The sequence below is a fragment of the Rhinoraja longicauda genome, chromosome 18 (genome assembly GCF_053455715.1).
Source record: "Rhinoraja longicauda isolate Sanriku21f chromosome 18, sRhiLon1.1, whole genome shotgun sequence".
NCBI classification, from domain to species: Eukaryota; Metazoa; Chordata; class Chondrichthyes; order Rajiformes; family Arhynchobatidae; genus Rhinoraja; species Rhinoraja longicauda.
In genome coordinates this window covers 36,020,977-36,043,942 of record NC_135970.1, presented here as the reverse complement: position 1 = coordinate 36,043,942, position 22,966 = coordinate 36,020,977, and the positions used below count along the sequence as shown (strand labels likewise).

The following is a 22,966-nucleotide window of genomic DNA, read 5'->3' as shown; positions in this document are numbered from 1 at the left end:
ATCACATTGAATGGCGGTGCTGACTCGAAGGGCCGAATGGCCTCCTCCTGCACCTATTTTCTATGTTTCTATGTTTCTGTCGCTCAAGGGGGATAACAGAACTAGCAAAACATAGAATGTGGTATAACACAGAACTAGTGTGAATGGGTAGTATAAGAAAATAACTGCAGATGCTGGTACAAATCGAAGGTATTTATTCACAAAATGCTGGAGTAACTCAGCAGGTCAGGCAGCATCTCAGGAGAGAAGGAATGGGTGACGTTTCGGGTCGAGACCCTTGATCGATGGGTCGGCATAGGCTTGGTGGGCCGAAGGGTCTGTTTCAATGATGCATCTTTAAACTCCATGCAAATCTCCCAGTGTAAATTAATCACTGCAAATCTAAGTGTTGGCACCAGGTGGAGCTAAAATAAAAAATAAAATAAAAACCTTTGCATTTATAACACTGTAAGGTGCAAGTCTTAACGTTACAACTGAACAGGGGATTGCATGCAGCGTTAAATGCCACGTGAATGGAGAGAGCTTTGCAGCATCAAGGACACTAGATCCTCTCGTATCTTTGCTTTGCTTTGCTTTGCAGGGGACTTGTGTGACACAACAAACCTACATAATACTTCCTATTTCCTCCAAATTGAACCATCCCACTGACCTGGAAGTGGATACAGAGAGAGAGAGAGAGGGAGAGAGAGAGAGAGAGGGAGGTTTCAGACGAACCTTGCTGCAGATTGCTGAAATGCACATGGGTGAGATGAATGTATCAACGCGGGCGGGGCAATAATGTAGCGAATTTCGGAGTCGCGACTTCTCATTCCCTTGATGAATTAACTGTGTGACCTTCCCCTTTTGTTCCTATCATCAGCATGTTATGTCTGTCTTCGGTGAAACCTAGTACCTGCAGTTGCTTCTTACACTGTTCCCTATCTCTCTGCATTCTTTAACCTGGAGCTATATACCCCCTTAGGCAATTGCTGTATCGATAATTCTACAGATACAATACACTACATTGTACAGGGGTACAACGAGATTGGGAATGCGATGCAATAAATTAATTAGCTAGTCAGTATTAATTTAAAAAGCCCAATGCAACAAATTAGAACAGTTTAAAACAGAATAAAGTGCAAGTAGATCTGTGCCGGTTCACAGATAATTGTATTCTAGGCTGCAAGAAATTCCTTTTCGCAGCTAATACATTTTAACTGAAGATTTTCTCCAGGGTGGTGCTCCCTGAACCGCTATGATGTTCGTTACTCCAGCATTTTGTGTGTGACACATCAGGAACTGCAGGTGCATGTTTACAACAAAAACAAAAAGGACACAAAGTGCTGGAGCTACTCAGCGAGTCAGCCAGCATCTCTGGAGAACATGGACAATGGACAATAGACAATCGGTGCAGGAGGAGGCCATTCGGCCCTTCGAGCCAGCACCGCCATTCAATGTGATCATGGCTGATCATTCTCAATCAGTACCCCGTTCCTGCCTTCTACCCATACCCCTGACTCCGCTATCCTTAAGAGCTCTATCTAGCTCTCTCTTGAATGCATTCAGAGAATTCTCTGAGGCAGAGAATTCCACAGATTCACAACTCTCTGACTGAAAAGGTTTTTCCTCATCTCAGTTCTAAATGGCCTATCCCTTATTCTTAAACTGTGGCCCCTTGTTCTGGACTCCCCCAACATTGGGAACATGTTTCCTGCCTCTAACGTGTCCAACCCCTTAATAATCTTATACGGTTCGATAAGATCTCCTCTCATCCTTCTAAATTCCAGTGTATGGATGGGTGACATTTCCGGTCTGAAGAAGGGTCCAGACCTGAAACGCCGCCTATCCACGTTCTCCAGAGAGCATGCAAACCCCGCACAGACAGCACCCGAGGTCAGGATCGAACCTGGGACTCTGGCGCCGTGAGGCAGTAAATCTACCAGCTGTGTTTTCGAAGCCCTGCTGCCCAGTGTCCTTAGTAGTGTCGAGTGTCGGCCACACTTTGTCTCTCTACTCTAACCATCTACCAACAACGTGAGAGCTGTCCTGAAGTACCATCTTCCTCGTTGGAGTCCCTCCGACTATCTTTTGATCGGATTTTACTGGAGTTTATCTTGCGCTTAACATTATTCAGGTTATTCCATTTGTCCTGTGGTCTGTACGCTGTAGACGGCTCGATTGTAATCATGTTTGATCTTTCTGCTGACTGGTTAGCACGCAACAAAAGCTTTTCACTGTACCTCGGTACACGTGACAATAAACTCAACTAACTGCCAGCAGCATTGGCTCCACCCCGCCAAATTATCATTTAAAGGTCATAAGTGATAGGAGCAGAATTAGGCCATTTGGCTCATCAGCCATCATCTCTGGAGAACAAGTATCGGTGACATTTCCGGTCTGAAGAAGGGTCCAGACCTGAAATGTCACCTATCCATGTCCTCCAGAGAGCATGCCAATCCTGCCGTTCAATCATAGTTGATCTATCTCTCCCTCCTAACCCCATTCTCCTGCCTTCTCCCCATAACCCCTGACACCAAATAACCCCTTACACCTATTTTCCCCAAACCTTTTCCCTGGCCCTGAGACGCCTTTCCCATTAGTGCCTCGAGTCCTGTAACCTACAGAGGCATCTGTCTTTGTGTTGGAAGGAACTGCAGATGCCGGTTTATACCGGAGATAGACACAAAATGCTGGTGGAACTCAGCGGGTCAGACAGCATCTCTGGAGAAAAGGAATAGGGTCGGAACCCTACCTCAGTCTGAAAGTAAGGGGGGTGGCTATGGGGTTATAAACTGGAGGCGAGAAAAGCCCAGAACAAATCAGGGCCGGCAACAGATGACCTCAGGAAGGGTGGAGTCCACAATGGCCCATTGTTGGCTGGGGGAGGTGTGATAACGAGCGGGAAACAATGATGGGAGGAATGGAACTGGGTCGGACGACTAGGGTGCGAGGTCAAGTCAAGTCAATTTTTATTTGTATAGCACATTTAAAAACAACCCACGTTGACCAAAGTGCTGTACATCTGATTAGGTTCCAATGGAAAAAAAATGAAACATACAGTAGCACACAAACAGTTCACAGCGCCTCCTCAATGAGCCTCAAACGCTAGGGAGTAGAAATAGGTTTTGAGCCTGGACTTAAAGGAGTCGATGGAGGGGGCAGTTCTGATGGGGAGAGGGATGCTGTTCCACAGTGGAGGAGAGGGATGGAGGGGGGGAGGGAGGGGGGAGGATAAGGGGGTGTGGATATGGGGGAGTGGATATGGGGGGGTTGAGGGGGGGAGGGAGGATAAGGGGGGTTGATGGGGGGGGGGGGAGGGAGGGGGAGGGCGGTAGGAGGGAGGGGGGGAGGGCGGTAGGAGGGAGGGGGGTTGAGGATAAGGGGGGTTGAGGGGGATGGAGCAGAGGGGGGAGGGGGAAAAGTGTAGGGGAGAGGGTGAGGGAGTGGGGGAAGGAGAGGGTGTTGCACCAATGCAGGAGAGGTTTGGGCCCAACGGAGTCTGCTTGCTCTAGTGAGTATTATATCAGTCTGAAGAAGGGTCCAGAACCGAAATGCCGCCTATATCCTTTTCTCCAGAGAGGCTGCTTGACCTGCAGAATAACTCCAGTAATTTGTGTCTTTTTTTTTGTAAAGCAGCATCTGCAGTTCCTTGTGTCTTCCCTTTGTTTTTCCCGTACTTCTCCCAGCAATTCAACCTCACAACCTTTGTTACAGCTTTTCCTGTTTCTTTCCTGACAGAAAACGAGGATGAGAAAGATGAGTTCTCCGAACCCTTGGATATTGACGATGAAGCGTGGTGGGATTGGGACGAAGAAGATAACGGCAAAAGCAAATTGCAAGTACGCTGCCTATTTTGCGATAGGTAAGTTTTTTTTGTTGTAATTCTAATGCTTTTCAAGATGTGTATTTGTTTCTTAATTCGAATAGCAATCTGAAGAGTTGCAATTTGATATGCAACTCAGTCGGTCAGGCAGCATCTGTGGAGAGCATGGATAAATGTAGGACACAACGCCACAGGAGATCCTTCTTCCCTGTGGCTATCAAACTTTACAACTCTTACACCATGGCAGCACGGCGGCGCAGCGGTAGAGTTGCTGCCTTACAGCGAATGCAGCGCCGGAGACCCAGGTTCGATCCTGACTACGGGCGCCGGCTGTATGGAGTTTGTACGTTCTCCCCGTGACCTGCGTGGGTTTTCTCCGAGATCTTTGGTTTCCTCCCACACTCCAAAGACGTACAGGTATGTAGGTTAATTGGCTGGGCGTAGGATAGTGGGTGTAGGATAGTGTTCGTGTGCGGGGATTGCTGGGCGGCGCGGACCCGGTAGGCCGAAGGGCCTGTTTCTGCGCTGTATCTCTAAAATCTAAAATCTAAAAAAAAACTCCTCCCCCTTCTGTCGTGGGGTAGACTGAGACTGACTCCCCCTCCCCCTCCCCCTCCCCCTCCCCCTCCCCCTCCCCCTCCCCCTCCCCCTCCCCCTCCCCCTCCCCCTCCCCCTCCCCCCTCCCCCTCCCCCTCCCCCATCTTTGCACATCCCCCAAGCGTTTCCACTCGTCACTTTAATTTCACAATTCATGTGTTTTGTGTTCCGTGTATTTTGTGTTTTTGTGACTGTTGGCAGTTCAATTTCCCTCCTGGGATAAACAAAGTTCTATCATATCATAGGTGACGTTTCAGGTCTGGACCCTTCTTCAGACTATCATGGTGGTGCTGGGGGTAGATATAATTCTGCCTCATAAATACAATATCTTTTGAAGACCGGAAGGATTGTCTATCCATGTTTTCCAGAGATCATGGCCCACTGAGTTACCCCACCACTCTGTGTCTTTATTTTTTGATTATTTTGAATTGCACCGGCATAAACATTAATGACCCTACTCTGCCATTCAATCATGGCTAATCTATCTCTCCCTCCTAACCACATTCTCCTGCCTTCTCCCCATAACCTCTGACACCTGTACTAATCAAGAACCTATCTATACCTTAAAAATATCCACTGACGGCCTCCACAGCCTTCTGTGGCAATGAATTGCACAGATTCACCACCCTCTGACTAAAGAAACCTCTGCTCATCTCCTTCCTCAAATAACGTCCTTTAATTCTGAGGCTCTGATCTCTAGTCCTAGACTCTCCCACTAGTGGCAACATCCTCCCCACATCCACTCCATCCAAGCCTTTCACTACTTTGTACGTTTCAATGAGGTCCCCTCTCATTCTTCTAAACTCCAGCGAGTACAGGCCCAGTACCGACAAACACTCATCATAGGTTAACCTACTCATTCCTGGGATCATTCTTGTAAACCTTCTCTGGACCCTCTCCAGAGCCAGCGCATCCCTCCTCAGATATGGTGCCCAAAATTGCTCACAATATTCCAAATGCGTCCTTGCCAACGCCTTATGGAGCCTCAGCATTACATCCCTGTTTTTATATACAAACCCTCTTGAAATAAATGCGAGCATCGAGTTTGCTTTCTTTACTACCGATTCGACTTGCAGATTAACATTTTTGGGAATCCTGCACCAGCACTCCCAATCCCTTTGCACCTTTGATTTCTGGATTCTCACCCCATGTAGAAAATAGTCTCTGCCTTTATTGCTGCTACCAAAATTAATGACTCCACACTTTGCTACATCTGCCACTTCTCTGCCCGCTCTCCCAACCTGTCCAAGTCCTTCTGCAGAGTCCCTGCTTTCTCTACACTACCTGCCCCTCCACCTATTTCCGTATCATCCACAAACTTTGCCACAAAGCCTTCAATCCCCTCGTCCAAATCATTAATATACAATTTGGAGATACATCACGGCAACAGGAACCTTCTGCTCACCGAGTCCGCGCCGACCAGCAATCCCCGCACAGTAGCACCATCCCACACACTCCAGGGACAATTTACATTTCCTACACAAACTAGGGACAATTTACATTTATACCAAGCCAATTAACCTATAAACCTGTACGCCTTTGGAGTGTGGGAGGAAACCGAATGATCTCGGAGAAAACCCATGCAGGTCACGGGGAGAACGTAGAAACTCCGTGCAGACAGCAGCCGTAGTCGGGATCGAACCCAGGTCTCGGGCGCTGTAAGTGCGGTAAGGCAGCAACTCTACCGCTGCGCCAACGTGCCGCCCTTAAGTCTTTTGACTTTTGGCCAGGGTTGGATTTTCAGCTGAAGTTGTCGACTTTGTTGTTGACCTTTACTTTTGTTGCCATGTTAAAGATTTTTTAAATCTCTCACTTTTTGTTTGGAGACATGTTAGCATTTTTCTTCAGTACAAAAAAGACATTTGGATAGATGCATGGATGAGAAATGTCCAGAGGGGTATGGGCTAAATGTGGAAAGGTGAGACTGTCTTGGTTGGCATAGGCAAGTTGGGCTGAAGGGCCTGTTTCCATGCTGTTTGACTCTTTCGTCCATTTACCATCTTTTTTCTTGGCAGGATTCTATTTGTTAAAATGCTTTTATTTAATCCTTTACACCGTACTTTTCTGATGCAATTTATTTCTACACAATGTAATCATTTTCTGGCTCCTGCCTGTTCATCTCCTGCTTTCTTGATTTCTCTGCATCGGAACCCCCCCTTCCATCTCAGATGGTTTTACCATCATTATTTCACAGCATCTGAGCCATTGTTGAGATTGAATGAATAAGTTTATTGGCCAAGCATGTGCATATACAAGGAATGTGCCTTGGTGCTCCGCTCACAAATGAGAACACAAACATACAGTTGACAATTAAGAATAAAGCATAAACACTAAACACGTCAAAACAATAAGGATACAACATTACGGTCTAAACATGTGGGTGAAAATAAACCAGAGCAAAAAAGAGACTCCAGACTTTGGTTATTGAGTGGAGCTATCACTCGTGGAAAAAAGCTGTTTTTATGTCCGGCTGTGGCTGCTTTGATAGTCCGGAGTCGCCTTCCAGAGGGAAGTGCTCCAAAGAGTTTGTGGCCAGGGTGAGAGGGATCAGAGATAGACAATAGGTGCAGGAGGAGGCCATTCGGCCCTTCGAGCCAGCACCGCCATTCAATGTGATCATGGCTGATCATTCTCAATCAGTACCCCGTTCCTGCCTTCTCCCCATACCCCCTGACTCCGCTATCCTTAAGAGCTCTATCTAGCTCTCTCTTGAATGCATTCAGAGAATTGGCCCCCACTGCCTTCTGAGGCAGAGAATTCCACAGATTCACAACTCTCTGACTGAAAAGGTTTTTCCTCATCTCAGTTCTAAATGGCCTACCCCTTATTCTTAAACTGTGGCCCCTTGTTCTGGACTCCCCCAACATTGGGAACATGTTTCCTGCCTCTAACGTGTCCAGTCCCTTAATAATCTTATACGTTTCGATAAGATCTTCGATAAGATGATCTTGCCCGCCCACTTCCTGGCCCTTGCAGTGTACAGTTCGTCAATGGGGGGAAGGTTGCAGCCAAAACCTTCTCAGCTGATCGAACGTTCTGTTGCAGCCTCTAGATGTCGTGCTTGGTGGCTGAGCATGATGGAGAAGGTGAGGACGGACAATGATAGCAGTATAGAATTGGACCATTATTGCCTGTGGCAGATTTAGTTTAGTTTAGAGTTACAGCTTGGAAACAGGCCCTTCGGCCCACCGAATCCGTGCCCAGCAGCGATCCCCAAACACTGACACTACCTGACACCCAGTTTACAATCATGCCAAGCCAATTAGCCGAAAAACCTGTACATCTTTAGAGTGTAGGTGGAATCTGGAGCACCCGGAGAAAACCCGCGCTGGTCACGGGGAGAATGTACAAATTCCCTACAGACAGCACCCGTAGTCGGGATCGAATCTGGGTCTGTGGCGCTGTGAGGCAGCAACTCTATTGCTGCGCCACCGTGCCGCTGCGCCACCGTGCTGCCGCACACGCACTGTTAAAACTAACTCCCTACCCCATTCCCCCTCCCCCACCTTTAATCTGTCCCGCATTTCTGTGAATTTAGCCTATTTGAAGTTACATATTTTGCTCTTGTTTTTAATTACTTCTCTCTCCTGTCTTGTTAAAGATGATTATGTTGTTCCCCTGGCGTTCTATAACTTCCATCTGTCGTACATTTTCTGGGTCATTAGCGAAACCAAGAGCAAGGTGATTGCTGTCTCTTCTGGCTTCCTTGATGTAGTGGCATAAGTGAAACATGACTACCCCTTGAAGTAGTCAAGCGTTACAATTCCCACCTGTGACCGAGAACCTCTTTGATATTCTGAAGTGATGTTCGGATGAGTGAATCTTCCATTCAAATGAATCTCCTTCGGTTTCGAGTCTACCTTTGTGGTTCAGTGTTAATTTAGACATTTTTTTAATTTATTTTTTTAGATTTAGAGATACAGCGCGGAAACAGGCCCTTCGGCCCACCGAGTCCGCGCCGCCCAGTGATCCCCGCACACACTAACACTATCCTACACACACTAGGGACAATTTTTACATTTACCCAGTCAAATAACCTACAAACCTGTACGTCTTTGGAGTGTGGGAGGAAACCGAAGATCTCGGAGAAAACCCACGCAGGTCACGGGGAGAAGGTACAAACTCCGTACAGACGGCGCCCGTAGTCAGGATCGAACCTGAGTCTCCGGCGCTGCATTCGCTGTAAGGCAGAAACTCTACCGCTGCGCCACCGTGCCGACATTTAAAGCGTCGGAGATTCTAGCCGGGACTTCATACATTAGTTCATAAGTTCTCGGAGCAGAATTAAGCCATTTGGCATCAGTCATGGCTGATCTATCTTTCCCTCTCAACCCCATCCTCCTGCCTCAACCCACTCTCTGGAGTGGATGTGGAGAGGATGTTTCCACTAGTGGGAGAGTCTAGGACCAGAGGCCACAGCCTCAGGATAAAAGGACATACCTTTAGGAAGGAGATGAGGAGGAATTTCTTTAGTCAGAGGGTCGTGGATCTGTGGAATTCTTTGCCACAAAAGGCTGTGGAGGCCAAGACAATGGGTATTTTTAAGGTGGAGATGGATAGGGTCTTCATTAGTACTGGGGTTATGGGGAGAAGGCAGGAGAATGGGGTTGAGAGGGAAAGATAGATCGGCCATGATTGAATGGCGGAGTAGACTTGATAGGCTGATGGCCCAATTCTTCTCCTATATCTTGTGATCTTATGAATTTAGACTTTTCAAGCATTCGAGATTCCAGTCTCTGGGGAGTAGATGCTTTTGTTCATAAGTTCATAAAACCCACGCAAGTCACGGGGAGAACGTACAAACACCGTACGGACTGCACCCATAGTCAGGATCGAACCCGGGTCTCTGGTGCTGTCGGGAGGCAACTCTACCGCTGCGCCACCGTGCCGCCTTGTTTCAGCCTATTTGAACACTTTATAAAATCACCCAGGAAGACCGATGCAGGTCAGCTTGGCCAGCCACGTTGAGGTACGGTATTTGAGGCAGGTACTGAAGCAACATTTAAAAGACAATTGGACAGGTACATGGATAGGACAGGTACATGGATAGGACAGGTACATGGATAGGACAGGTACATGGATAGGACAGGTTAAGGGGGATATGGGCCAAACCCGGCAGGTGGAACTAGTGTAGATGGGGCATCTTGGTCGGCAGGGGCAAGTTGGGCCGAAGGGCCTGTTTCTGTACTATATGCCTCAGTAATACTCTAATTTGGCAGTGAGTTTAGACCATGATATATGTCATTGAATATTAAATATTAGTGCTATTAACCTCTGTTTTAAGAGTTTCATAAAAAATAGGTAATTGAATTCCATTTTAATACATTTTATTTACTTTTATTATTAATTTCATTTATTATATATTATATTTATTCATCTACAGGTTATTCCAATCGGCTCGAGATACGTTTTGTCACTGTACATCGGAGCATCAGTTTAATATTAACCAAATTGTTCACAAACATGGTGAGTTCAGATTCATTTTTGAAACTTGGTGCAAATGTATCATATTTTCTGAATCATCTTCTTATCGAGTCCACGTCACAAGATTAGAAATTGTCCAGCCAGAGCTGAACGCACTTCTCGGCATCTTTCAAATGAGAGGAATAGATCGGGTCGATGCACAGTCTCTTGCCCAGAGTAGGAGAACCGATAACCAGAGGACTTGGTTGTACAAGGCCTTGTTGAGACCGCACCTGGAGTATTGTGTGCAGTTTTGGTCTCCTAACCTGAGGAAAGACGTTCTTGCCTTAGAGGGAGTACAGAGAAGGTTCACCAGATTGATCCCTGGGATGGCAGGACTTTCATATGAGGAAAGACTGGATAGACTGGGCTTGTACTCGCTGGAATTTAGAAGACTGAGGGGGGATCTTATAGAAACATATAAAATTCTTAAGGGGTTGGAGAGGCTAGATGCGGGAAGATTGTTCCCGATGTTGGGGAAGTCCAGAACCAGGGGTCACAGCTTAAGGATAAGGGGGAAGTCTTTTAGGACCGAGATGAGAAAACATTTCTTCACACAGAGAGTGGTGAGTTTGTGGAATTCTCTGCCACAGAAGGTAGTTGAGGCCAGTTCATTGGCTATATTTAAGAGGGAGTTAGATGTGGCCCTTTTTGCTAAAGGGATCAGCGGGTATGGAGAGAAGGCAGGTACAGGCTACTGAGCTGGATGATCAGCCATGATCATATTGAATGGCGGTGCAGGCTCGAAGGGCTGAATGGCCTACTCCTGCACCTATTTTCTATGTTTCTATGACTTAGGTTTAAGGTGAAGGGGAAAAGATTTAATAGGAATCCGAGGGGTAACTTTTTCACACAAAGGGTAGTGGGTGCATGGAAGGAGCTGCCAGAGGAGGTAGTTGAGGCAGGGACTATCCCAACATTTAAGAAACAGTTAGACAGGTAGATGGATAGGACAGGTTTGGAGGTATATTTGCCAAAACGCAGGCAGGTGGGACTAGTATAGATGGGGCATGTTGGTCAGTGTGTGCGAAGGGCCTGTTTCCATGCTGTATGACTCTACGACTCTAGGACTTGAATGTTGTTCACAAAACAAGCGATTTTTTGTCTAGGTACTTCCATTTGATATCTGTTAACAAAAAAACAAACTCTGTAAGAAGGAAATGCAGATGCTGGTTTAAACCGAAGATAGACACAAAAAGCTAGAGTAACTCAGTGGGACAGGCGGCACCTCTGGAGGGAAGGAATGGGTGAGGTTTCGGGTCGAGACGCTTCTTCAGACTGGTTAGGGATAAGGGAAACGAGAGATATAGACGGTGATGTGGAGAGATAAAGAACAATGAATGAAAGACATGCAAAAAGTGACGATTCTAATATTCCTTCTTGCTTTACAGGCCTTGATTGTTATAGGTACATCAAGCTTGTCAACTTTATTAGAATCACAGTAAGTTTTCTGCCTATATTTCTTTCTTGTTAATCTGGGGATTTGACTCTCACAGAACTTTATATTCTTTGACACAAAATTTAGTGACATGGCATTGCATGGGGATTCACATAAAACTTGATTTCAATTTAATACATTTGGAAAATCTAAATTCATCAGTATGTATGTTCTCCCTGTGACCTCCATGCGTTTTCTCCGGGTGCTCCGGTTTCTTCCCACACTCTAAAGATGTACATGTTTATAGGTGAATTGGCTTGGGTAAAAATTGTAAATTGTCCCGAGTGTGTAGGATCGTCCTAATGTGTGGCGCGGACTCAATAGACAATAGGTGCAGGAGGGGGCCATTCGGCCCTTCGAGCCAACACCGCCATTCAATGTGATCATGGCTGATCATTCTCAATCAGTACCCCGTTCCTGCCTTCTCCCCATACCCCCTGACTCCGCTATCCTTAAGAGCTCTATCCAGCTCTCTCTTGAATGTATTCAGAGAATTGGCCTCCACTGCCTTCTGAGGCATGAATTCCACAGATTCACAACTCTCTGACTGAAAAAGCTTTTCCTCAGTGGGCTGAAGGGCCTGTTTCTTCGCTGTATCTCTAAAGTCTAAAGTAAAGTGAAGTTATTGTGGACGCAATGAACGGCAGATGCTGCTTTGCAACAAAAAAAAAGACACAAAGTGCTCTCGGAAGGAACTGCAGATGCTGGTTTATACCGTAGATGGACACACAATGCTGGAGTAATTCAGCAGGACAGGCAGCATCTCTGGAGAGAGGGAATGGGTGACGTTTTGGGTTGTGACCCTTCTTCTGAGTCTGAAGAAGGTTCCTGACCTGAAACATCACCAGAGATGCTGCCTGACCTGCTGAGTTACTCTAGCACTTTTTGTGTCTTTTTTAGATTTTAATTGCTGCTTTGTTGACGTACAATTGACAAAATAATTTCATCAGGGGAAATCACTAAGTAGAATTGAGTTGGAGTATCAAGTATGACATTTAATTTTAAATGGAGAAATCTTAACTGTATTTTAATTTTTTTTTAGAAGTTTACAATGCACTTAACGAAACTAAATAAAGAGAATATCACTTCTGTTCCACACAGAATCCTTCTGCAGATTTTTTTATGTCGATTCATGGCGAATGTCCTTGGGATAAGGAAGAGTATATGAAACCATCCTCCACTGACGATCCTTTACTCCAGTTTGGTATAGTTAATCTTTCTTCTTTTGAATTACAACACAATTGACTTTGATGCACAATGTCACCCAATTGCAGAAGCTATGGATTTTTGATAAGGGGTCTTGTAATGAGTAGCCTAATTTGAAATTGGCTGGAAAAAAATCAATATTAAAATACAGGTGGCACGGTGGCGCAGCGGTAGAGTTGCTGCCTTACAGCGCCAGGGACACGGGTTCGATCCTGACCACGGGTGCTGTCTGTACGGAGTTTGTACGTTCTCCCCGTGACCTGCGTGGGTTTTCTCCGAGATCTTTGGTTTCCTCCCACACTCCAAAGAAGTGCAGGTTTGTAGGTTAATTGGCTTTGGTAAAAATTGTCCCTGATGCGTGTAGGATAGTGTCAATGTATGGGGATCGCTGGTCGGCACGGACTTGGTGGGCCGAAGGGACTGTTTCCGCGCGGTACTTCTAAAACTAAAACGAGAGAATTATCTCTTTTTTTGTCACTATTTTAGTTGGAAAAAAGATACTTCAAAACAGACACATAGTGCTGGAGTAACCCAGTGGGTCAGGCAGCAACTCTGGAGAAGGGCAGAGAACTTCTTCAAAGTCGGCCTACCTTGAGAAAACTTTGCAGTGGAGCAGTCAAAATGTCGAAACGAGGAACTGCAGATGCTGTTGTGCACAAAAGGACACAAAGGGCTTGTTTCCATCTGGAGAGAGAACATGGAAAGGTGACATTTCAAACAGGGACAATTCTTCCCAATCCTGAAATGGGGAAGTAGGTCCCTGACCCAAAACGTCACATATCCATGTCCTCCAGAGATGCTGCCCGACCTGCCGAGTTTCTCCTGTCACTCTTTTGTGTCATTCTTTGTAAACCAGCATCTGAAGTTCCTTGTATCTACACTTGTAAATAGATATCTGCGATCAACCAAAAATGTGGATGTAAGGCGTTCTGAAAATTTGTCAAGAAATGATTAATGTAAAATTTCAGATGAATAACTTTGTCGTGTCGCTGCCTTTGTCTGTGTTTAAGATTTCTCTACTGGAGTGGGTGATGTTTTGATTTGATCTTGCAGTTACACTGTTCAAGGCATCTGAGATGGTGTCTAACTGACATTTAGTTCGGTTTAGTTTATTGTCGCGTGTACCGAGCTACGGTGAAAAGGTTTTGTTGCGTGCTATCCAGTCAGAGGAAAGACTATACGTGATTGCAATCAAAGATAATAGAGCAGAGCAAGATAGACCACTCGACCCTAAAAACCTTAGTATGTCATGACGCCATTTTAGCAGGCAGAAACTTGCAGAAACATTTAAAAAGAAAAATAACAAAAATCTGTGAATTGATAGATGAGATATAATCTGCATTTTTATGGTATTATCACACATACTTCCCCAAAACACTGATTATTCTACGAGAGGCATAGCGAACGGCGGGTTTTGCTTACTAAAATGGCGGACGTTACGCTCCTTTGCGTACTACACTTCAGTAGAGGTGATTTCGACGGAGTGGTTCATCTTGCTCCTCTAGTATCTTTGATTACAATGGTGCCGTCCACAGAATACAGATACAGGACAAAGGGAATAACTTACGGTGCAAGGTAAAGTCCAATTATGGATCGTCCAATGAGGTAGATGGGAGGTCAGGTTGGTGATTCAATATTTATGTTGCCTGATAACAGCTGGGAAGAAACTGTCCCTGAATCTGGAGGTGTGCGTTTACACACTTCTTGCCTGATGGGAGCGGGAGTGACCTGGGTGAGAGAGGTCCTTGATTATGCTGCTGGCCTTGCCGAGGCAGCGTGAGTTGTAGATGGAGTCAATGGAAGGGAGGTTGGTTTGCGTGATGGTCTGGGCTTGTGGTTCCCAATCTTGTTGGCTTTACCTTGCACTAAACGTTATTCCCTTATCATGTATCTATACACTGTAAATGGATCGATTGCAATCATGCCAAGTCAAGTCAAGTCAATTTTATTTGTATAGCACATTTAAAAACAACCCACGTTGACCAAAGTGCTGTACATCAGTTCAGGTACTAAGAACGAACATACAATGGCACACAAACATAACAGCACATACATAAACAGTTCACAGCGCCCCCTCAGAGGGCCTCAAACGCTAGGGAGTAGAAATAGGTTTTGAGCCTGGACTTAAAGGAGTCGATGGAGGGGGCAGTTCTGATGGGGAGAGGGATGCTGTTCCACAGTCTAGGAGCTGCAACCGCAAAAGCGCGGTCACCCCTGAGCTTAAGCCTAGACCGCAGGATAGTCAGTAGCCCCAAGTCGGCCGACCTGAGGGACCTGGAGATAGTGTGGTGGGGTAGAATCATGCATTGTCTTTCCGCTAACTGGTTGGCACGCAACAAAGAGCTTTTCACTGTACCTCGGTACACGTGACAATAAACTAAATCGAACTGAACTGAACTGACCCAATCTCCTGAAGACTGCCCGATCCAGGCGAGCCCCAGGCTGCTGCAGCTATCGCCTTCCTTGGATGTGTGGATCGACCAGCGAACCCACGTCCCTCCTCTCGCCCGTCCATCTTTGTTCGCCGGGGGGGTGGGCCAGATCCCGGTCTCCTCTCCTCTCCTCCCCTCTCCTCCCCTCTCCTCTCCTCTCCTCTCCTCTCCTCTCCTCTCCTCTCCTCTCCTCTCCTCTCCTCTCCTCTTTCTAATCCACTCCTCACACAAACGGGCCAATTTTACAGAAGCCAATTATCCTACAAACCCGCACGTCTTTGGGATGTGGGAGGAAACCGGAGCGACCCGAGAAACCCCACGCGGTCACAGGGAGAACGTGCAAACTCCACACAAAGCAGTCAAGCTCAGGGTCGAACTGGTCCCTGGTGAAGTCAGGCAGCATCTCCACCAGCTGTGACCACTGTTGCCTGATAATCGTGCAAGACTTACCATAAACCATGTTGGGGCTGTGTTACGTGCCAAAGTTCCGGATGGGATAATGAACAATAATTTCACAAATTATATTGACATACCACATTTAGTGGCTGATGCAATTATATTCAGTGATAACTGGATGTTCCAAACAATGCTCGCCCAGTTTATGGTTACACGTACCCAGCTGGGCGCACGGTGGCGCAGCGGCAGAGTTGCTGCCTCACAGCGCCACAGACCCGGGTTCGATCCTGACCACGGGTGCTGCCTGTACGGAGTTTGTACGTTCTCCCCGTGACCTGCGTGGGTTTTCTCCAGGTGTTCCGGTTTCCTCCCACACTCCAAAGCAGGTTTGTAGGTTATTTGGCATTGGTAAAAATTGTAAATTGTCCCAAGAGTGTGAAGGATAATGTTTAGTCTACGGGAATCTCTGGTCGGCGTGGACTCGTTGGGCCGAAGGGCCTGTTTCCGAGCTGTATCTCTAAACTAAACTAAACTAAACTGAACATTTTGGCATTATATCCCACCTATTAGATAAAGAATTAATTTAGTTTAAAATGTATTTATACTATAATGGTATAGTATAGTATAGTGTAATGTATTGGGTATAAGGAGTAATTGAGTCATTAATGAAAAATGATTCACAGTCACAAAGTGACACAGCATGGAAACAGGCCTTTTGACCCACCTTGTCCAGGCTCACCAAGTTGGCATACTGGGCGAGTTCCATTTGCTTGCATTTGGCCAGTAGCCCTCTAAACTATTTCTATCCATTTATCTGTCCAAATGTTTAGTTTAGTTTAGAGATACAGCGCGGAAACAGGCCCTTCGGCCCACCGGGTTCGTGCCGCCCAGTGATCCCCGCACATTAACACTATTCTTACACACACACTAGGGACAATTAAAAAAACAAAAACATTTGCCCAGCCAATTAACCTACATAACTGTACGTCTTTGGAGTGTGGGAGGAAACCGAAGATCTCGGAGAAAACCCACGCAGGTCACGGGGAGAACGTACAAACCCCGTGCAGACAGCGCCCGTAGTCGGGATCGAACCCGGGTCTCCGGCGCTGCATTCGCTGTGAGGCAGCAACTCTACCGCTGTCCCACCGTGCCGCCCTTGTTGTAAGTGCAGGGATCGTGTCCTGACCATGCAGGTCTGTTGTCCTGGCGGCGTTGCAGGGTCGGCCTGGTCAAACATAGCCGTGGTGTCATCCGCCACGTGCGATCCCCGTGCTCGGTCTCTCGGAGCAGCGGCCTCTTCAACGTCAGCAGTAACGGGCGCTGGTGAACGGCACCACTCAATGGGTCTTTTCTTCGCAGATGTTGATGAGATCTGGGAGGATCTAGAGGGGCAACCATGCCCACCAGAGGAAGGTCAAGATGAAAGATGCGTTCAAGCCGCCCAGTGCCATCGCCTTGAGGAAGCAGAGACGAGGGCTGAACAGGCTGAAGCTGCTGTAGAAAGGGTCGTGGAAGACTTGCATAAAATGAGGTGAGGGAGGTTTTTGTGTTTAAAAAAAAATAAAAATTTTGAACATGTAGAGGCAGTGAACAACGAGAGCTAAAGGACAGGTGGTCAGGGTGGCACGGTGGCACAGCGGGAGAGTTACTGCCTTACAGTGGCAGAGATCTGGGTTCGGTCCTGACCTCAGGTACTGTCTGTGCAAGTTTGTACGTTCTCGCTGTGACCGCGTGTGTTTTCTCCAGGTGCTCCGGTTTCCTCCCACACACCAAAGATGGACAGGTTTGTAGGTTTATTGGCTTTGGTAAAAAATTGTAAATTGTACCTCGTGTGTAGGGTAGTGCTAGTGTACTGGGTGAATGCTGGTCGGCGCGGACTCTGGGCCTGTTTCCGCACTGTATCTCTAAGGTCTAAACTTGTTCTAAGGTCCAGAACTAGTGTACGGGGATCATGAATTTAGAAGATTGATGGGGGATCTTATAGAAACTTACAAAATTCTTAAGGGTTTGGACAGACTAGATGCAGGAAGATTGTTCCCGATGTTGGGGAAGTCCAGAACAAGGGGTCACAGTTTAAGGATAAGGGGGAAGTCTTTTAGGACCGAGATCTGAACTTTTTTTTCACATAGAGAGTGGTGAATCTGTGGAATTCTCTGCCACAGAAGGTCGTTGAGGCCAGTTCATTGGCTATATTTAAGAGGGAGTTAGATGTGGCCCTTGTGGCTAAAGGGATCAGGGGGTCTGGAGAGAAGGCAGGTACAGGATACTGAGTTGGATGATCCGCCATGATCATATTGAATGGCGGTGCAGGCTCGAAGGGCCGAATGGCCTACTCCTGCACCTATTTTCTATGTTTCTATTGGTCGGCGTGGACTCGATGGGCTGAACGGCCTGTTTCCAAGCTGTATCTCTGAACCTAAAAGGAAAACTTGTTTTCACCGACATCCGCAACATAACTTTACCAAAGCCAATTAACCTTCAAACCTGCACGTCTTTGTAGTGTGGGAGGAAACCGGAGCACCCAGAGAAAACCCACGGGGAGAACGTACAAACTCTGTATAGACAGACCCGTGGTCTAGATCGAACCCGGGTCTCTGGCGCTGTAAGAATTAGAATCAGAATCAGAATAGCCTTTATTGTCATCCATAAAATGGCTTTTGGACGAAATTCCGTTATTCACAGTCCAACAATAAGAGCAATAAAAATAAGCAATAACGCTCACACAATCACAAACCAACACAAAACAAAAAAAAGAAACATCCATCACAGTGAGTCTCCTCCAGTCTCCTCCTCACTGTGATGGAAGGCCAGAATGTCTTTTCTCTTCCCCTGCCGTCTTCTCCCGCGGTCAGGCCGTTGGAGTTGCCACGTTCCAGGCCGCGCCGGACGGTGAAAGGTCCGCAGCGGGCCGACCCAAGCCCCGCGATCCGGTACGGGCGAAGACGCTGTCGCTGCCCCTTCCCTATCGATATACCTTTTTAAAATGTTGTTACCGTTTATATATCAAACATGTGAGTTTATATATTCATATCATATCATATCATATATATACAGCCGGAAACAGGCCTTTTCGGCCCTCCAAGTCCGTGCCGCCCAGCGATCCCCGCACACTAACACTATCCTACACCCACTAGGGACAATTTTTACATTTACCCAGCCAATTAACCTACATACCTGTACGTCTTTGGAGTGTGGGAGGAAACCGAAGATCTCGGAGAAAACCCACGCAGGTCACGGGGAGAACGTACAAACTCCTTACAGTGCAGCACCCGTAGTCAGGATCGAACCCGAGTCTCCGGCGCTGCATTCGCTGTAAAGCAGCAACTCTACCGCTGCGCTACCGTGCCGCCCTGTGAGTTTATATATACTGCAGTTTATGACTGCAAAACTGGATTGGGACTTTATACTGCAAGTTAATTTCACCGTGGCTGTTGTGTTGCAATGAGAGCTCTTTGAACAGCTACTTCAGCTGCAAGTAAACGTTTGCAAATCCTTTGTGCTGCAGCCCTGCGAGCCAACTAATAATTGGCCTTAAATCTGTAATTTGGTTTCGAAAGCAGCAGAGGGAGTAAGAGCCTCTTATAAGGCTTTGAAGTCCTTTGGAAAATTCCATTGTTGTGGAATAGTTGTGGCTCAGTGAGTGTGCCTCAAGGGTGTGTTTTAAATTGATTACAGACAATATGTGCAGGATTTCGTGATAAATGCAGATGTCAGGACTGGTATATCAACCACAAATGCAATCGCAGACCTTCGGGAGGACGAGGAAAGTCTGTACTTCAGCTCTTATGGGCATTACGGCATACATGAAGAGATGCTGAAGGTGAGGTTACAGTCACGTAAGGTTACATGGAGGGAGGAACTGCAGATGCTGGTTTACATCCAAGATAGACACAAAATTGCTGGAGTAACCCAGGACGACAGGCGGCATCTCTGGAGAGGAGGAACGGGTGACGTTTCAGGTTGAGAGGGGCCAAAGAAGTTGTCTCGACACGAAACGTCACCCGTTCCTTCTCTCCAGAGATGCTGTCCGTCCCGCTGAGTTACTCCAGCTTTTTGTGTCCATCTTCCACATAAGGTTATATCCTCATAAAGAAACAGTTTTGATTTGTCTTGCTTCTGATTTCTCAATCCCACGCAAGAATCTCTAAACAGGCCACGTTTGTTGCTTCTGTGAATAAGTGTAGAAGTTGGGAGACAGACACAAAAAGCTGGAGTAACATGGCGGGTCAGGCAGCATCTCTGGAGAAGAGGAATAGATGACGTTTCAAGACACTTCTTCAGACTGAAAGTCAGGGGAGAGGGAAACTAGAGATATGAAAAGGTACAAAGTTGGGAGGTCATGTTGGGGCATTTAGCGTACAGTGTTCAGTTCTGGGCTCCATAATATAGGAAAGACATTGTCAAGTTGGAAAGGGTACGGAGAAGATTTACGAGGAGGTTGTCAGGACTTCAGGGCCTGAGCTATAGGGAGAGTAGGCCGGGACTCTATTCCTTGGAGCGCAGGAGGATGAAGGGTGATCTTATAGAGGTGTACAAAATCATGAGCGGAATAGATCGGGTAGATGCACAGAGTCTCTTGCCCAGAGTAGGGGAATCGAGGACCAGAGGATGTAGGTTTAAGGTGAAGGGGGAAAGATCAAATAGGAATCTGAGGGGTAACCTTTTCACACAAAGCGGGTGGTGGGTGTGTGGAACGAGCTGCTAGAGGAGATAGTTGCGGCAGGGACAATCGCAAGTTTAAGAAACATTTAGACAGGTACATGGATAGGGCAGGTTTAGAGGGATATGGACCAAACACAGGCAAGTGAGATGAGTGGAGATGGAACATGTTGGTTGCTGTGGGCAAGTTGGGCTGAAGGGACTGGCTGGAGGCCTGCACCAGCCTGGGGGCTCGCCTGGAACAGGCACTGCTCATGAGAACTGGAGTGTGGATTTCCATAATGGCGGCAAAACATGGCACCTCTTGCAGACGGGCTCAGTGGACTATTTCTGAACACTTGCTAATCGAGGATCTACAGCAATACTCTACTGGACTGTAAGAAAAAAAAATCACTATGTTAGCCCTAGGGCGGCACGGTGGCGCAGCGCTAGAGTTGCTGCCATACAGCGAATGCAGCGCCAGAGACCCGGGTTCGACCCCGACTACGGGCGCTGTCTGCACGTAGTTTGTACGTTCTCCCCGTGACCTGCGTGGGTTTTTTCCGAGATCTTCGGTTTCCTCCCACACTTCAAAGACGTACAGGTTTGTAGGTTAATTGGCTTGGTAAATGTAAAAATTGTCCCTAGTGTGTGTAGGATAGTGTTAGTGTGCGGGGATCGCTGGTCAGCACGAAGTAGGTGGGCCGAAGGGCCTGTTTTTTTCCACTGTATCTCTAAACTAAACTAAACTTCACACATGTGATAATAAAAGCACCATCACACATTGGTCCAGTGAAAGTCAAGAGTTTAAATGTTATATTGTACCGAAAGCAGAGCAATGAAATTCTTACGTGCAGCAGCATAACAGGTTTGTAAAGACAGTAGTTGTAGATAACACAATTTAAAATTAAAAAAAAAAAAAAAAGTATATTAGTCCAAAAACAAAGCCCAAGTGCAGCTGAGACATTTCGTGCTTTAGTTGGAGTTTGCTGTGTTTAATAGCCTGATGGTTGTTGGGAAGAAGCTGTTCCTGAACCTGGAGGTCATGGTTTTCAGACTCGTGCACCTTCTTGCCGATGGCAGGAGTGAAAGGAGAGCGTGGCCAGGGTGGTGATTGTCCCTGATGATGCTGGCTGCCTTTTATGAGGCAGCGACTCCTAGAGATCCCTTCGATGGTGGGGAGGTGAGTACCCGTGATGGACGGGGCAGTGTCCACCACTCTCTGTAGATCCCTTCGATGGTGGGGTGGTCAGTGCCCGTGATGGACCGGGCAGTGTCCATCACTCTCTGTAGATCCCTTCGATGGTGGCGGTGTGGTACTGACCTCTCCACCATCGATGTCCTCCGTTCCGGAGCACCCTAGTTGCCGAACTAGGCCGCGATGCGGTGTGATGCAAAATTCCTTTTCCGCATACTGTTCAGTAAAAATCTTACTCTTCATCCACACAATCCTACTCATCAACGTTACTCCCTTACCCTGTACCTGTACACTATAAATGGCTCGATTGTAATCACGTCTTTCCGCTGACTGGATGGCACACGACAAAAGGCTTTTCACTGTACCTCGGTACACGTGACAATAAACTGAACTGAAGTAAGAGTGTAAGGCGGCACGGTGGCGCAGTGGTAGAGTTGCTGCCTTACAGCGAATGCAGCGCCGGAGACGCAGGTTCGATCCTGACTACGGGCGCCGTCTGTACGGAGTTTGTACGTTCTCCCCGTGACCTGCGTGGGTTTTGCTCCGAGATCTTCGGTTTCCTCCCACACTCCAAAGACGTACAGGTATGTAGGTTTATTGACTGGGTAAATTTAAAAATTGTCCCTAGTGTGTGTAGGATAGTGTTAATGTGCGGGGATCGCTGGGCGGCGCGGACTCGGTGGGCCGAAGGGCCTGTTTCCGCGCTGTATCTCTAAATCTAAATCTAAATGGTGGAGGCTCTATACTGAGGCAGTACACGGGAGTTGCCCTGTTTTCGGTGCCGACTTGTGTAATTCATGTTCAGAATTGTTAAAAATGTCGAGTCTTAACTTGGCCTTAAAGGCCCGTTGTCCTGGCGACGGCACTGGGTGGGGGTGGCAGGGGTTGGCCGGGCCTGGCGATGTTGTTGACGTCCTCCACCGCTGTTCCGTGCCTCTGTCTTGTGACCATTCCCTTTCCAAAATCTCTTTGAACCTTCACGTTTCACGAACTAGCTCCTGATTTTGTAAGAGAATGAAGGATAGCTATCGAGGACAGGTTGAGTTTCATTGAAGCTTAACACTGAAGATGTCAGAAATCCCTTCCCACTTATGCCCCTAGTTCTGGCGTCACATTTGGTGGTGAACCTGGGGAGTTCTTTGTCACAGAAGGTTGTGGAGGCCAAGTCAGTGGATGTTTTTAAGGCTGAGATAGATAACAGTATAACAGTATAACAGAGCTTTATTTGTCGTTCGGTACCGAAGTACCGAACGAAACTACATAGCAGTCATAGAAAAAAAGAACACAAGACACATAGCCTCAACACAAACGTCCATCACAGTGACTCCAAACACCCCCTCACTGTGATGGAGGCAACAAAACTTCCACTCTCTTCCCCACGCCCACGGACAGACAGCTCGTCCCCGACCGACCCGCACAGTCCCCGCAAGGGGATGGAAGTCCCCCCGGCCGAATCGCACCGGGCGCTGAAACGTCTCGCGGCCGAGCCGGGCGATGAAAGGCCCCGCGACCAAGCCTTGCGCAGCTAAGTCCCGTGGTCGAGCCGCACCAGCGATGTAAAGTCCCGCAGCCGAGCCGCACCAGCGATGTTAAGTCCCGCAGCCGAGCCGAACCAGCGATGTAAAGTCCCGCAGCCGAGCCGCACCGGGCGATGTTAAGTCCCGCAGCCGAGCTGCACCAGCGATGAAAAGTCCCGTGGTCGAGCCGCACCAGCGATGTAAAGTCCCGCAGCCGAGCTGCACCGGGCACTGTTAAGTCCAGCGGCCAAGCCGCACCGGGCGATGTAAAGTCCAGCG

At 47.4% G+C, this 22,966-nt stretch overlaps 1 protein-coding gene across 1 annotated transcript in view; it reads left to right on the top strand.

Moving 5' to 3' along the window:
• The first annotated feature begins 601 nt into the window (after positions 1-601).
• prmt3 (protein arginine methyltransferase 3) overlaps positions 602-22,966 on the top strand; it is a 142,884-nt gene continuing 120,519 nt past the window's right edge. The window contains exons 1-7 of the mRNA XM_078415505.1: positions 602-743; positions 3,718-3,841; positions 9,783-9,865; positions 11,254-11,303; positions 12,402-12,504; positions 16,694-16,865; positions 19,010-19,154. Of these exons, the coding sequence (XP_078271631.1) occupies positions 734-743; positions 3,718-3,841; positions 9,783-9,865; positions 11,254-11,303; positions 12,402-12,504; positions 16,694-16,865; positions 19,010-19,154 (687 nt within the window). The 5' untranslated portion in view covers positions 602-733. The remainder of the gene's footprint in view (positions 744-3,717; positions 3,842-9,782; positions 9,866-11,253; positions 11,304-12,401; positions 12,505-16,693; positions 16,866-19,009; positions 19,155-22,966) is intronic.